General features: G+C 37.5%; 1 protein-coding gene across 7 annotated transcripts in view; it reads left to right on the forward strand.

Annotated features, from left to right (window-relative positions):
- megf11 (multiple EGF-like-domains 11) overlaps positions 1–17,060 on the forward strand; it is a 109,890-nt gene that overhangs the window by 78,632 nt on the left and 14,198 nt on the right. For all 7 annotated transcript variants that reach the window (XM_044123718.1, XM_044123719.1, XM_044123723.1 and 4 more), the window contains 5 exons: positions 1,210–1,330; positions 7,460–7,623; positions 7,740–7,842; positions 11,986–12,132; positions 14,311–14,445. In XM_044123718.1, coding sequence (XP_043979653.1) covers positions 1,210–1,330; positions 7,460–7,623; positions 7,740–7,842; positions 11,986–12,132; positions 14,311–14,445 — 670 coding nt within the window. The remainder of the gene's footprint in view (positions 1–1,209; positions 1,331–7,459; positions 7,624–7,739; positions 7,843–11,985; positions 12,133–14,310; positions 14,446–17,060) is intronic.

The following is a 17,060-nucleotide window of genomic DNA, read 5'->3' on the forward strand; positions in this document are numbered from 1 at the left end:
CTCCCCCTAGTGGAATCTGGCTGTTTGGCTTTAGCCCATTGTTTCCTATTTTCACTGTGGGCCAAAATCTCTTGCATTGACTTTCTCACCACTCGTAACCCCCACGGTGTCCCTAATGAAGATGTAGACAGTTTTGCTTTCTCCTTTCCACTTCAGGTCATCACTGCAAGTTTTACAATGTACACTTTGGACACGGGTGATACTAGGCAAATAAAAAACAAACGAAAAAAGAAAATCTGATAACAAGTTTTTCATAATTACTTGGGGAAATTTTTTTTCCTTTGACTTTTCATGAACAATTACAAATTACCATAGTCACTCATATTTGCTTGGTGCTTATTTAATCACTTTTTTTTTTCCAAGTCAAGCATTTCAAGTTCAATACCTCAAAATAAAATTCCACACATAGAGGCAGAGGTATGGAATGTCTTGTTTAGAGCATGTCAAAATGCCCTTAAGCACACTTGTAAAACTAGTGCAATCCTTTTCCAGAAGAGATTAAGCTGTTATAGCTGCATGGGATTCCACTTTCTGTTCATATCTTACTGTATTTCAATATCCAGAAAAAGTTTTAAGTACTTATTTTTGCTTTATTGCAACATACAAAAGCTGTTTACATCCTCTTGATTTGGTTTGGGTCAATCACAGCATGTGGAGTAGTAAACATTTCTTCGCAGAGTGGATGTCAGGAGATACACTATATCCTCCACTGGTCATGGCACAAGACAAAGACAGCAACTTATGTAACAGGAAGTGTACTGAGAACAGAACTAGTTGTACTAAAGTAGTGAAGAGGGGAAGATTGAAGATTTAATCATTGCTTGCCTGCTGAGGGATGAATGAGAAGTGTGGATTCCCAGGCCTTTGGAGTCTTGCCAGGCTCACAGTTGAAAAGCGATGAGACTTGTATAAAGAGAGATGTAGGAAAAAATTGAGAGATGGGGTGAAGTAGGAAAGCAAAAAGCATGGCTGGAGGAAAGTGCTGTCAGCATATATAGAGTGGATAATTGGAAGCTTAAAAATGATTGCTTGGAAGTGATCAAGTGTGGTCTTTCCCTTTTACCTTTACTTTAAATTTACAATATGATCAGCCTGGGTTAAACAGTTAACCCAGGTAACCCTCTTTGTCCTGCTATCTCTAACTGTTTGTAATAGTTTATTTATTTATTTATTTATTTTTTGCCTGAATTAGCATTATTTCTTTCACAGGGTGAGGACTGCGCTACAGTGTGTCCACCTGGTCTATTTGGGCCAAGCTGTATGTCCACCTGCTCCTGCCACAACCAAGCATCTTGCTCTCCAGTCGACGGCTCCTGCGTCTGCAGAGAAGGTAGAGAACAATAAACTTTTGATTGATGATGTTAACAGGCCTTATTTTGATGTAAAAGATGCTTCACTGACTTTGAAACTTCATCTCAGGTTTACTAGTCAAATTAATAAACATTCGCACACACAAAGCCTTTTATGTGCAAAGAGTGAATCCCAGTGCAATTAGTTGTTTTCTTGAAAGAAAATCTCATACATTTGCCTTTCCCACACTCATATTTTAATAAATAAGTTTTAACTCCTGTTTTTGAATGATGCAATACTTAAGACTGAGGTGTCTAATACTAATTTTCAGCTCCCCCAACTGTATGTTATGTATTTTTCCTACTCCCGCACACATTATTCAGTAAAATGGGTCAGCACATCAGCTCTTCATCAAGCTGTAGCCCATTCATGTCAGCCAGGTGTGTTTAAGTGTGGAAATGTAAGACATGAAGAACTGGAGGGGAAGGTACTGCTGTAAGTTGCATTTTCCTAGAGACAAAATCATAAATTGTAAAAAAGGCCTGACTTATTTAGCAGAAGGGTCGTGAAGACATAAAATATTTTACAATTGTCAACAGCCTAATAATATAACTTCTAGGATTTTGAGGTTGGGATTCCATTAATGGCATCGCTTCATAATTTAATGTATATATAGTGGCAATGGAAAGGGATTGCACCACTTCCACTTTTTCACATTTAGTTTCATTACAAATAAATCTAACCACACATTGTACTCTCTGCATCACAGATAGATTATAAAGTAGCTACTTAATAAGTGAGTGGAGATAGACGATAAATGGCTGTGTCAACAAAGGTGTTCTGAGTGTTATAATTGATAATTGAATACTCAATCAATCTGTCGACCATACTTAAGACTAATGAGGATTTAATAATTAAGTTAAGAAAAACATATCAGGACAAATACTCCACTGACATTTCAAAAATATTGTTGCACTGCTATTTTTATTTATTTATTTTGTTTTACTGGTCAAAATACCATCTTCTTTGTCAGCACGGCTTATAAAAGGGCACATTTCATCATCTTTTGGTGCTAGAAAACTTACAAATATTGACAGTACTCACATCAATAATTGACAAAAAGCCTCTTCACTGTTTTATTGAAGCAGATTGATAAATTTATAACACACTTTTTTGACACAACAATGGACTTTATAGATATTCCTTTCTAAAACAGAATCTCCACTAGCATATTGTGGATTGACGATGTATCAAATGGAACGGTAGAGCATGACAGCCTATTGTTGTTGTAGCCGATGACAACAATCAAGCTGTTTTGTCAACAAGAATATGCCAAATCAATGAGTCACACTAACAGCTAGCATGAAGGGCCATGTCAGAAACAAGGTCTTATTTCTATAAATCATCCTGCTGTCTGTCATTTAAATAGTCTTTAATTTATATTCTATTTTAGTAAATTTATTAACTAATGTTTTATCTGCTATATTCATGAAATTTTAGTTACATTTAAATGGTATTTTACAAATGTACCTATGTTCAATGCATTTATCCATTTTAGACAATGTTATGTATTTATTTAGACTTTATTTAACCAGAAAGTTGCCACTGAGCTAAAAATCTATTTTTGAAGGCAGACTTGAAATTAAAGTTAAAACTTAATCATTGGAGTGTGACTGCACTGCACAATCATAGCACACAACAGGGAGACCTCATTTCTGCAATCTGTTACTTTTATTTTCTCCATTTTAAAATATTGTTCATTTATATTAATAATTGAAAACAAAAACAAAACAAAAATGCACATTAAAAAAGCAGAGCATTATAACAAACCACACATAAGAAATGGTATTGAATACATATTGGAGCCAAGCACCAAAACATCAGACCGATACTCAGGGAAGAGCTGCTTTAACAGATGTCATATTTTGTTAGAGAAAACACTTGCTGGAGGATACCTTTTTTAAAGTTAAAAATAACTACAGTAGAATGTGGCTGGAAACATAGTTCAATTATCAATATTAATGACACAATGAGTCTTGTAACGACTTTTCCCAGTGAACACTAACACAGGACAGAAAACAGCAAAGCAAAAATGAGATTATAAAGTGTAAAAAAGTCTGTCAAACACAAAAAGGAATTTACAACCGCTGACACTGTATTGTAATGCAGATACAAGCAGATCACTGACATATTAAAACAGCAGTCTGTTAACACACTCTGTTTTGTTACAGAAAGTGTGATAATTCTTTTTGCAAAGTATTACTTCTTGGGTTGAAAAACAATATCAAAGGAAACTTTGCTAAATAAGCTTTATTATTATAAACCGTACGTCATATAATGAGTGTTTCAAATGAACTGAAACATCGGTTAAAAAATAGCAGTGCAGGTCAGAATAAGAGGTTTCACCAAGCTGAGAAAATTACTTGGCACGAAATTACTCACCCTTCAACAAATCCAGCAATAATAAAGTTAATCATCTATTTGTCATATTACCAGCCATACTTTGGCTTTCATAACACCCAACCAATTCAGATGGCGACGAGCTGAAATGTCTCTTATCCAGAAGGACTTCATGCAGAGAAGTTACTTACCACCTGTCTTATTGCCAGACCTTCATCCAGAGCTTGTTTCTTTACAAACTATTAAGTCTTCTTTTAATTCAGCATCTCTGACTAAAAACTCAGTAGCTCTTGCGGTTCCATTTATATTTGTAACAATGTCATCAGACTTCCAAGCGCACCTGGTACCAAATCTCCCTTCTCTGGAATTTTAATCATGGAAACTGAGCATTTAAGAGAAACTGAGTTCCCAGTTAATTAAATGCTAGAACTTGGTTGCTATGGAACATTATATCCTGTGGTCACAACACCTGTGGTATATACGCAACACTATTGAAAAAGAAAATGTGAGAAAATTACATGTCCCTCAAATAGAATTGAAATTTTGTCAAAAGACAGTTTCATAAAGCGTTTTTCTCATGACCTTATCATATACGCAGTATTTTTTTTACACCATCATTTGTACACATACAATAATGCTAATTTTTCTAAAATCTTCCAGTCACCTTTAAATATGTTTGATAGCATTTAAGTTGTAATATGGTTGTGACATTCTATGTATTTTATTCCAGTACTTTTTTTTAGAAGCGTTAATTTAATATAGATGGAAATGCATAGATATGTGCAGTCTTGCAACTGTATTGTGTAAAGTGCAAGCATCTATAATGCAGATATAATTTAAGAAACCCAGCAAATACTGTGGCATACCTGTTGTTCAGTGACAGTTTAGAAATGCAGCACAAAACCCAGATGCAACTTTAACGATGTTACGTGGCAAGACCCTGTTTGGTTGTAAGACTAGATTACGATTAGCAAGATCCTCTTTTATTGTGAGGTTTTTTTGGTGCTGTGATGATCTTCTGTAAATTGTTACCACTTTATTCTGAGTTTTAATCTTTATTCTTTAATAAACAATTTTCAGAAAGATGATGGTCATTGAACAAAAATTGGTTGTTTGATGAGAATAGAAATAATGATGTGAAGTCACTAAATCTAAGCTCAGTTTAACATTTTGAGAGATAGCTGATCACTACCATCAATCACTTAATGAACTAATACTTTTGTAAGACTGATATTTGTCTCACCAGTAGCCTTAGAGATTTTAAAATTAGTGCCAGAGCACATTGAAACAGTTCTGACAGCCCATAGTGGCCCAACGTAGGTTGGTATCCTTCTCTGATAAACATAAGACTGTGATGAGAGTTTCTGCATCACATGTCACTGTAATTTTGATATATCTTCAGATTTCAAACCCATTCATCCATCTATCTATTTTCTTTACCCATTTAATTCTTGCAAAGGAGCTGGTGCCTCTCCTTAGCAGTCAACAAGTGAGACCTGGGGTAAACTTTGGACAGTTCACCAAAATATCAAATGGAATTATTAATAAACACTCTCAAATATATGGGCGCTATCAAAGAACAAAAACCTAAAATGCATACTGCTGATGGTGGAAACAAGAAGCTAATAAGATTTTTTTTTTTCCTGAGGCTCTTTATCTGTAACCAAACCCTATTTAAGCTTAAAAATACCATAGAAATAAAAAAAATAAATCTTAGAGATTTAAAAAAATTAATTTATTGAAATTCAAATGTTTACATAACGGCTACTGTGTCTTTAATTAATTTGCTTAAGGGTTTTGGCCTCAGTTGCCATACGATATACAGTACGTATGGCAACTGAGGCCTACGATCTTTTGGCCAAATGACTAAAAGCCAAACATAGTATCCATCAAAAAAAAATCTGATTATAAGACCATGCACATGCACACTAGAAAGGATTTACCACTTTATAAATAACTGCTATACTTCAACATTTCCGTACAAGGTTCTGCCTCATGTTCTGTTCACATTCAACCATAAATGGTCAATGCAAAGTGCATCATGAATATAAAGGTGTATCTAAATGCCCTCGCTGAGCCATGTTTTTTCATGGTCACCAATGGCAACCACTGAGAAAAGAGTAAAGAAGAGCAATTTCACCCAGACAGAAATCAATGTGTCGATGTATAAGGTGTGGTTTTGGTTGCCATGACGTGACAAATAAAAGAAACACACTGCCACCAGCTTTTTAGGAGGCCGATGGCATGCTCAATAGTTGAGTGCGTGCGGGAATGACCGGTATTAATGCGCATTTCCTCTGCATTCTGGGATTCTGGAAAGGGGGTTGAGATCCAACGCCTGAGGGGCTAGCACTGTCCCCTATAACGTATAGTAGAAGAGAGCATCAGTACACCAGGCCAGAATCTTTTTACTTTGCTTCCTAATTGTCCCATCTGCAAAGTCTTCCATGATGCACTCTGCCAACTCATCCATCGCACAGATTTACACAAGTTTGACCACTGTATTTATATATTTACAACAATCAGTCTGATCCTTTCACATGTTTCACACCTTGTCTGTATTAATCTGTCATACTCATCACCCTGACGATCATCCAGGAAAGGAATATGAAAAAAAAAACATTGATGAAATATTGTATGGGCTTTGATTTACGATTTAAGTTGGCTTATAGGTCTTTTTTAATTTGAAAGGCACATTATTTTGTTTTAGCTATGCCTCACCAGCAGAACCATAAATAACACTGCTGTTTTGAATGCTTATGATAAAGTTGATCTATGATTAATATTTGATATGGAGGGAAATTAAATGTCTGCAAGGAATCATGATGCAGTGTGGCTTCCATTCCCCACCTCACCATCTGCATCGCCAGTTTCCCCTGTCTTTGAAATGAGTGCATGTGCGGATTAGACTGTGTGAGGGACCGCACATTCTCCTGTCAAGTTTTTTTTTTTTTTTTTTTTTTTTTTACACAGATCTTAAACTTTGCATGTTAAGTGATATATGGCAGATTCAGATCCCATTTTGTGCTTATGCAATATTTAAAATTGAGACCCTTGATTATTTTGTTATGGCAAGCTTCTGATAATTTCCAACATTTAAGATAAATAGATGCATGTATTTTAAAGCCAAACCTGAAGTCTTTGGCCATAGTGACCACTGACCAGGGCAGTTGGAGTATAAAAGGAGGAGGCTCATGAGCCTGCGAACATAATCTCAAGTGTGTTATTTAGGGATGGCAATATTATGTTGTTTGGATGTTTGCTAGAGGAGAAATGATACAGCTGCCATATGTAGCAACATATTAAGACAGTCTTTGAAATTGACTATGGCAATAAACATGCAGCCAAATTAATTGCTAAGTAGCATAGAGGCAACAAAGTATTTTTTTTCCAATTTCAAAGTCCTGATTTCAGTGGCATAGAAAATTTGTATGCAGAGCTAAAAAAATGTGTGAGCAGTATGGCCAACAAGACTGTTAGGAGGACTGGGCCACAATTCAAGCTATTCTCAAGGCTGTCAGAAGATTAATGACTGACTTCCAAAATGTTCAACCATCAAAAAAACTTTTAAAAAATTAGCTCAGTATTCTGCCATTTAGCCAATATTGTTATTATTTATAATTCCACATTTGTATTCTTATGTTTGAGATAATTTACAATAATAAGATTTTGGTTTCTTATTCAAAATCTCTCCATGTTTTTTAAATACATCTTTAATAAACATTAATTTTTTTCTTTTTTTTCTCCTTGGATGTCTCTTCTGTTCAAGGCTGGCAGGGTGTGGACTGCTCCATTCCTTGCTCCAGCGGTATGTGGGGTCTGGGCTGTAACCAAACATGCTTATGCAGCAACGGTGCTGCATGTGACCCTGTGGACGGCACCTGTGCTTGTTCTCCTGGCTGGAGAGGGGAGCACTGTCATGAGTCCTGCCCTGTAAGTGCAGTTTCTATGAGAAAGCGATACAAATCTTTCCAACTTCTCGTCAACATGTACCAGCTGCAAAGTGTTCTGCTTGAGAGCTGTAACGCTGAAGCTACTGTCGTTGTCAGGACGGCACCTATGGGCTGGACTGCCGTGAGCGGTGCGATTGTAGTCACGCTGATGGCTGCGACCCTATGAGTGGCTTCTGTCGCTGCTACCCGGGATGGACCGGTCAGTGCTGCTTCCTCACAAATCAAAAGAAGCTCAAAGTTTATCTGTCAATTAGCCTCATTAGCACAATATCAAAGACATCAGATGCTCCTCAAAGACACAGATCTACACCAACAACAAATATACAGGAGCATTCATGGTTTGTGTTGTTCTCTGTATATACAGGGTATCTAAGCAGAGTTTTATTAATGAATTGGCTAGTTTGCTTTATTTAGCCAGTGCTGCAGAAGGATCAAGAATGTTAAGACTTGAGCTCTAAATTAATTATTTGGTGCTGGCATGCAGACAAGCTTTTATTACAACTAATATTATTTTTTTATGGCCCAGCAGAACAAACTTAGCCAACTTAAGCAAATATTTAGGCCAGGAGTCCTTTAAAACCTCTGGCATTGATGGTGAAATTTGTTTGGGGTCCAGACCTAGATAAGCCAAGAAACAACTCAAGAAACAGTATTTGTGTACATCTAGCACTCCCTGAAAACCTATTACAACAGATAAGCAAGGCTCAGCACATGTACTTTAAAATAAAAAGACACATTTTTTACATCACAACAAAAGCAACATTTTATGATAGTCTCAGCCTAGTGTTTAATTCTTAGTGGCATTGAAATAATTATATTAGATATATCTAATTAGATGAAACCAATCAGAGTAAAGAGGAAATGTCAAAAAATTAGTCATTTGTGAAGAAAGTTTCATTGCAAGCAGAAAATGAGTTGAACAAGGTTTTGTATTTCTATTTTCTGTCATACAATTATGTTCAAAACACTTGCTCATCATATCACCTTAACACTGTACAGATTTTTATAAGCTAAAGCAAATTACTTTTACTTTAATCAGTATAATTTCTTTGCCATTTTCTAACTTCGAAGTTTTAAAATAATTTACTAGATAAGGTCATTTAGGATTACATGCCTTTACATAGATTGTGCTGAGTTGCAGAAGCTAAATGCAGTATACACACTGTCTACGTTGGTTGAGTTATTCTTTTTTTGTCAACAACCCCTAAATGAAAACTTTAGTTTTTGTGTGTGTGTGTGTGTGTGGGGGGGGGGGGGGGTTCAGCTTAGTCATCACCTAAATGTGATAATGGAATAGTAAAGCATTTATTTCTGTTGCAAACACATTTTTATTGATGTATGCAGTCTATGGCTCTCATCATTAAAATAATTTGCACTCTTGGAAAAAGCTGTTAAAGGAGATTGTGAATGACAGAGCAAGGATGAAGAACATTCTGCTCTGAAATTATGTGTTGTTTCTGAATGTCAAATACTAATTAAGGTCCCAGTTCTCGAGTCCAGGTAGACAGAGGAAATCAGAGAAGGGGAAAAATTCAGGAGAAAAGGTCAAGCCTGTGAGCCCCCTGCAGCCCACTCCATTCAGCCTCCTGAGCTTCGGGCATTTATTCCAGGAAACAATGTGGGTTTATTAGCTGTGAGAATGAAGACGACAAAATGGGCCTCTCATGCTCTGAATCCTGCACAGGTCGAGACCATCTGTCAGCCTTAATTGAGTCACCAGGGTGCAGGGCTGTGGGCAGTGTGCAGCTCAGTGGGTCACACAAACATGTGCAAGTACACACTTGAACCGCGAAGGAGAGGACTTTGTGGGATTCGATACAGTACAGTCATTTGACTCAGGGATAGAATAAAATGCCTATTTATGGAAGGTCTAATGCTTTTTTTATATATAAACCAACTTTGTCTTATTTGTGGTTCTGCACAATTCTGAGTTGGTGTAAGTTCCTACAGTTAAGTTGCTGTTAGTTTTAATGTCTGGGAATGGGATGAAGCTTGACAGCTGTTTATGCATAAATGCATCAGTTGGTAGATCTACCTGGTTGTTGCTAACATTAACTAACATACATTTGAAATCTGTTTTAACTAATGCCCCTAAACAGAAGTCTATGCAACAAACTGCCTTCAAAAATCATCCAAATAGATTAAATAGTGAAACATTTATGTGACGTTGTCTCAGTGTAAATACGGTTTTTCTGTGAAGGCGTCATTAGTGAACAAAAACCATCATGAGGACCGAGAAAAACAAACCGTTTTCAACATTTCAAATAATACTGTACAGTTGACAATCTGAAGGTTGAAACTTATGGAACAGCTGCAAGTCTAAACAGAAACGGCTGAAAGGCCCAAGCTCTGGTGGGGGTGCGGAGATCCACAGTTCATTTGGGAAAATCTGTGTCCAGTACAACTATATGTAGTGCACTATAAATGTGACTTTTACAGGAAAGTGAAAAGAATAAAAAACAGTTGAAAGAAAGTAGTAAGAAGTCTTTAACGTAGCTTTAAACAAACTGGGATACACAAATATGTATAAGATATAGAGTTGTAAAATTTTTGGCCAATATGTTTGTTAGAACGCTAACTGATAACATCACCCTAACCACACTCTCTTCATGATTGAATGTTAGTAGTAGCATCATTCTGTTGGAAATGTTTTCATCCATGGATCAAGAAAATCTGCAGGCTGCCAAAGATGACACAGAGCAGAGGTTAACTTTCAGAGAAAACCAACCTGAACTTCCAGTACAGATATGATGTAATGGTTTATATCGATGTATTTGTGTTAGAGTGACACAGAGTGCAGATGGCAAAATTTCAGATTGTTTACTTGAGATATTTTGAAAGAGCAGCGGGAAAAACTTTTCACCTTTAGGTGTGGAAAATGGTGAAATATACTCTGAAAGCTTTCAATTGCAATTTAAACAAAATGGTTCAAAAACGTATTGACTCATGGGGATTGTTGTGTAATTTTCCTTCCACTTCGCAATTTTGTGCTACCTTTTTTTGGCCATAACATAAAATTCCACTAATGTACACTGTAATTTGTTGTTGCAACATAGCAAAATGTTTAACTTTTCAAAGGATATGAATAATTTTACAAGGCACTGTTTACCAGAGCAGGAAAAAAGAGTGAGTCTGTGTGTGTGAGCAAGAGCTAAAAGAAAAAAAAGAGCAGTCGCACCTCTGACAATTTTTTAGCAAAAGACCTCAGTTCAACTTTCCTTCACTCTTTCTTTCAGGCATGCAAAGCCCCTCTGTTTGTCACCATTACTCTGAGAAAAACGATGCTCTGTCTGCATTCATTTTCCCACAGTGAAGGCAGTCACAGTTTTTTATTCTGGCTGGCCCAGAATAACACATGCCTTGCTTTCCTTTTGATGTCCACAGCTCTGCTCATGTCTAAATCACCCCCCTCATCCCATCAGCACTAACATTTCCTCTCCTTTTACTCCTCCATGCCTGCCCTAAAGTGCCGTGGTTACAGTATAACATGGCTCCCAAGAGTTTAGTCCAGGTTTAATTCAAAGGTTGTGCGCCGAGGCCGCTTTAATGGCGACACCTTCTTCTGATATTCTTATTCAAAGGAAATTTCAAATGAGATTCGAACATGACTGTATGAGAGTTTGGGTATGTCTGTGTGAGCGCGTGCATGCAACTTACATAAAGTGTATCACTCTGTAAGAAGCTACATGTCTGTATGTAGCACAGTATGTGCAACTTTCTCCTTTCATCTCACTTTTCTAAGAGGCTGAGAGAAAAGACGCTGCTGTTCTGATGGATGTGCTAATGCATTCATGTGCACACCGAGAACCCTGCGTGGAAGCCGTGTTTTCTTATTTTTTTATTTTGCAATTGTTGGTTGGAGCTGCACCAAACACACTGTGACACTTCCAGTCTGTGCTCTTGTAGCCTGAGTACCTCCCTTTAGCTCTGTACACAACCCCAGCTTTGCTGAAAGAGAATGAGAGACAAGCTGGAGCTCTCTGGAGGCCCAACCCTGTTAATCAACACAGTGCACTGGCAAGGAGCCCCAGTCAGATCAAATATAAAATACATTTGGAAAGGAGAAATGGAGTGTGAGAGATGGGCTGGGTTTGAAAACACACACACCCACACGCACACACACACTTCAAACTGGATGCTTTATTCAGGACTAAAATCATTTGAGGATCCATGGTGATTGAATAACCTCACAGATCTGTTAATATCAGGCATTGTGAATGCTGTCCCTGTTAATGATGTGTTTTTACAGATGGCTATTTAGAATGTTGCAGCAAACCAGGTTTTTTTTTTTCCCCTCGTATTTTGCATCCGCTGAATATTCGTTTTGTTAATGTGCCTGCAGGAATCCACTGTGATAACGTGTGCCCACAAGGCTTCTGGGGACCCAACTGTTCAGTCAGCTGTTCCTGTCAGAACGGAGGGTCCTGCTCTCCCGAGGACGGCACATGTGTGTGCGCACCTGGATACAGAGGGACTTCGTGCAAAAGAAGTGAGCCTCCTCCTCTATAAAAAAGGCAACCTCTCTTGATCCAAGGCTTTGAGCGATAACTGGCTGGCGCTGAGAGCTGCAACGGTAACAAACTCCATCACAGTGCTGACCTTGTTTTGATCTTTGAAGAATTGTTAAAGGTTGAGCCAACTGAGGAGAGGCACTCAGCTGTCGGTCAGAGCGGCTTGAGTGTAAATCCTTCATCACAGCTATCACTTAATCACAGTGTCTTTTTCCCTATGGCATCCCTCAAACACACACGCACACGCACCCAAATACGTGCACGCCCCTTGTCCTCCTACACAGTCCTTAACAACCAGCTCACAGTGGGAGTCTCGGTCCTTGCCTGAGGCTCATCAGTGGGCATGCTTACTGGGAGCACCCGCTCTGCTGTCTGGTAAAAAAAAAAAGAGGGGATGGGGGTCCTGTCTGAAGCCGCTCTCAAGTGAGGAGCTTACTGATTGGGAGAGAAATTCACAACCACAAACCTGTAAACATCAATTTGAGTGGAAAATAAGAGAGAAGCTTAAACAAACTGCATGCATTGTGCGTGAGCGTGTGTTTGCCCCTCGAGCAAAATAATCACTCAGACAAATTCAATATTTACCCAAGTAATTTACTCATCAGGTAAAACGATTACAACTCGCAATCTGCATGTGTAGGCGTGTGCAGGCGTGCGTGTGTGTGTGCTTTTTTTAATTTCATTTGAGACATCACATGGTTCTCCAGAGCTTAGTAATATGCTATACACCTGTTCCCTGAAATACGTTACAATTAACACCTAATGGCTTGTCATATTACAACTGTGACTTCGTTATCAGATTTTAACAAGTCTCTATTTAGCTAAAAGCTGATTTTCTCCTGAGAATATCTACGCTGGAGGAAAGATTTTCCCCAATTCACTATAAAAACAGTGTTTGTTGAAAACTGTCACATTAATTTTACAAACTTAATTATTTCAAAGCAGAAGCGATGACACTTTTTGGAAAAAAGCCTCAGCTATTTTAACTAGTCCTTAATACAATCCAGTGAAATATTCTGCTTTTGGAAGTCGCCTAATTAGCAAACAGAGTGTTTAATCTCAGTATAAGGACAGTGTTTCTACATAGTCCTTAGAGAACAAACATCATCATGAAGACCTCAGCGGGTACAGTAGGTCATGGACAAAGTGGTGGAGAAGTTTAAAGAAGAATTTTGTTAAAATACGACATCAAAAAATTTACAAGATCCAATTTTTTTCCATCTAAAAATCTGAAGCTCAGGTGGGAAAAACTGTTAACAATTCAATTATCAACAATTTGCAAATCTGGTCTGCAAATCTGGTCTTGATGTGAGATTGTCAAGAAGAAAATCATTACAGAAAGAAAGTTTTAATAAATCCTAATTATACTTGGCCACATTCCATGTAAAGAATACAGAAACCATGCAGAAGAAGATGCTCTGGTAAGATATTTTCAAAATTATCTCTTTGTCCTTCATGCAAAATGATGTTTGTGCAGGAAATATAACATCCTTAAAACTTTATCCAATTGTGGCAGGATCATACTTTAGCAACCTTCAACCTTAAACATGTGACCAACATTACATTTTCAATGTTCACATATATAGACTACTTTGAGTTGGTGTATAACATTTATACTAGAAGGTTTGTGGTGTTACAATTTGGCAAAATAATTTTAAAAAGTTTCAAGGGTGTAAATACATTGGCAAGCCACTGTTGCATCTAGCAGAGTTATCAGCTACAGTCTCCTATTTCCAAAGATTAGGACCTTTGTGTATGATATAATCAAAATAACATTTTATTCTACTTTTGACTCATATTCTTTCAGCACATTACCAAGACAGGGTTGTTTATTATTCCTGACATTTTTAGATCATAAAGCAGCTTTCAACTCTTGACACAGAAAAATATTTTTACACTTCTCTTAACTCCTACTATTCTGTCTGAGGCAGGAGATAAAATGTCGGTGATTACAATAATGACAGCCTTTACTGCTCTCACCCTCCCCTTCACACGCTCTCCTTGTCTCCTCTGCTTTTAATTCCTCCGGCGTTGATTTTTCTCTACTCCCTTGATCGCTCTTGTCATGCTGTGTCCAATAATTATATACCTCTTGTTCCATCAACATTGGTGACTGATTCCCTCTCCTCTCCCCTGCCACGCTCCGTTGGCTGCAGTCTGCTCTCCGGGGTTCTATGGGCACCGCTGCAGCCAGACGTGTCCGCAGTGCGTGCACAGCATCGGCCCGTGCCATCATGTCACCGGCCACTGTGAGTGCCTCTCTGGCTTCACAGGCACCCTGTGCAACCAAGGCAAGTAGCTTCCTGAGTCCTATTCCTTTTCCTGCAGCTTTCTTTTAAGTTTTTGTTTTTTTTTCATTAGAAATTGATGCACACTTCTACATTCAGAGGTACAACTAAGCCGGGAAATATTTCGAGTAAAAAGTGCAAATTTAAAAATGTAACTTTTTTTTGCATCAGATAAGCATCTCCACAATCCATATAAAAATCTCTCGGGCTGAGTTTTTCAGTCAAAGGAGGAATGAATACAGCGCAGAATCTCTGTCTGATTCTGGGGCTGCATGTAAAATCTTTTCACTAATGCACAAAGGCGAATCATGTGCACATCACGTCTTACTGTAAAATTAGTTTTAACCTCTTTGTTCTGTATTGTTTTGATGATGATTCAGTTTTGCAGAAAAATGTGCTGGTGATGGAATCATTGGGGAAAAAAGCATCTACAATAATTTTGCAGCTTCTTCTCTTACCTACATTTGTGTCTAAAGTGTGACATTGTTTCCTTCTTGCATTCTCAGGATTAATGCTTAATAAGTAAATAATATGCCCTCTCTTGATTTGCCGCACTACATGGCAAATATAATCTTTTATCATCAATATTTGGATTTTTTGCATTTTGACTTTTTCCATTCATTCAATAGTAAAAAAAATAATTTAGGTTGAAATTGGCATCTTTCTTAAACTGGATCTAAAAGGAAAAAACACTAAAACTATTGTTATTTTATAAAAATTTTAGAAAGTTGCTCTAAAGAATTCAAGCTTAGTTAAGGAAAGTTTATTCTTCATTTGATAATAGTTAGCAAGCTGATACAAGTTTGCACAAATTAAAAAAAAAGCAGTAAATAATCCTGATTTGTGAAACATACAAATAATATGACTCCATTGCTATTCAAGTTGGTTCATGGTCAATAACTTGAATATGAATATTCAGAAAACTAATAAGGAAATTCAGAAATACAATATACAAATTTGGGTCTAGAAAAATGTGGAATTTTTTAAAGAAAAAATGTGTACAAACCCAGAAAAGGACAATCCTGGAAAACTTGTTGAAGGTTGCAGAAGATTTGAGAGGGGGCCAGAAGTTCACCTTTGAAGATGAGAACAACCTTGAACATACACCAGGAGATACTATAGAACTTTAGATCAAAGCAGCAATTTGTAAGAATGGCCTAGTCAAAGCTCACCCCTAAATAGAGTTAAAAATCTGTAATATAACTTGATGCTCTCCATCCAAATGAGATTCATATATTTTGCAAAGAACTGGCTAAAACACCACACTTTTTAGTCTATTCCTGGGAACAGATTATCAAAACCCGACATTAAATCTTCAAAATTCCCAATTATGCACTACTTTGGAATGTTTTACTTAAAACCCCAATTAAATTTGATGAAGTTTGTGGAAAAGCTTAGCTTTAACACTTTTGCAAGAACACTGTATTAAATATTGAAAACAGAAAGAAGCTACACCTTTATTTTTGTCTGGACTCTGTCCTGTTTTAAAGCTAAGTTTCACCTTTTTAAGATTAACTTGTGTTTGTGTACTCAAAATTTCAATTAAAACGAGTATTTAAAAAGAATCCGTGCAATTGTGCTACAGACTTTTACTTCTAATAATTCACTTTTTTTTAAATAAATCACAGAAAGCCATGGAGGATTGTCTTGAATTCTCTTTCATGGCTTTAAGCAGTATCTTATAAATAAAAGTTTAAAAGCTTAGCTGAAGGAAGAGAAGTGAGTAAAGATGAGAGCTGGCCCTAATTTGTCATGGCTATAATTACTATTGAGCAGCCGTTGGGCGATGAGGGACGGAGGTGGCAGACAACATGGATGTTCTTCTCCTTATGTTGATCCCCACTGGCATCCTCACTTGTCCTTTGTCCAGCACGCGGAGTCCCAGCCTAATGAAGCTCTCCTAGTGAGCTGAGGTTTGAAATTCCCCCAAAGCAGCATGGGGGAGTCAACCTCATGGCTTAATGACAACCTGCTTGAAGGAGCTTGAAAGAGCTCTCAAGAAGAGGGGAATGCCAGTTGAAATGCAATCATTAAAATCCCCCCACATGAAAATGAGTCCGACCACGCTCTTCCTCAGCCAGCCACCTTATCAGATATTTCTAACACTGGGCTATTCTCTTTATATGAGACCTTTGATCTGTCTTCTGGTGCTGCAGCTCCCAGATCCTGACGCTCCGATACACCTTGGCAAAATTTGTCTCTTCTCATCCCCCCACCCCTATTAAAAAAGACAATAGACGTTTCAGTGAATATGATATATTTTGTAGGATACTGCCAGAGTGCATTGAAATATTAATTTCATTAAATATTTATACAGGGGTCTGTGTACACAGTCTATTTTAATTCTGTGGCGCATCACTCATTCCTCTCTAGTGGGTAGAAATAGGGCAGTTCTGCCACAGGAGGCAGTGATTAACTCCTCCTTTTGTCTAAACAGATCAGTTCACTTCATGTCCACTCCAATAGAACAATATAATGCATTAGAGGGAATGTTCACCTAAACTGCTGTGGAAGTCTTTGTGGTAGTACACCTGCTCCCAGTAAAGTGCTCAGATTTGAAATAATTGTGCTCATACCTTTGACCAATCTTTGACCTGTGTAATTACATTAACTTTAGA

Source organism: Gambusia affinis, linkage group LG08 (genome assembly GCF_019740435.1).
Source record: "Gambusia affinis linkage group LG08, SWU_Gaff_1.0, whole genome shotgun sequence".
Classification (NCBI taxonomy): Eukaryota; Metazoa; Chordata; class Actinopteri; order Cyprinodontiformes; family Poeciliidae; genus Gambusia; species Gambusia affinis.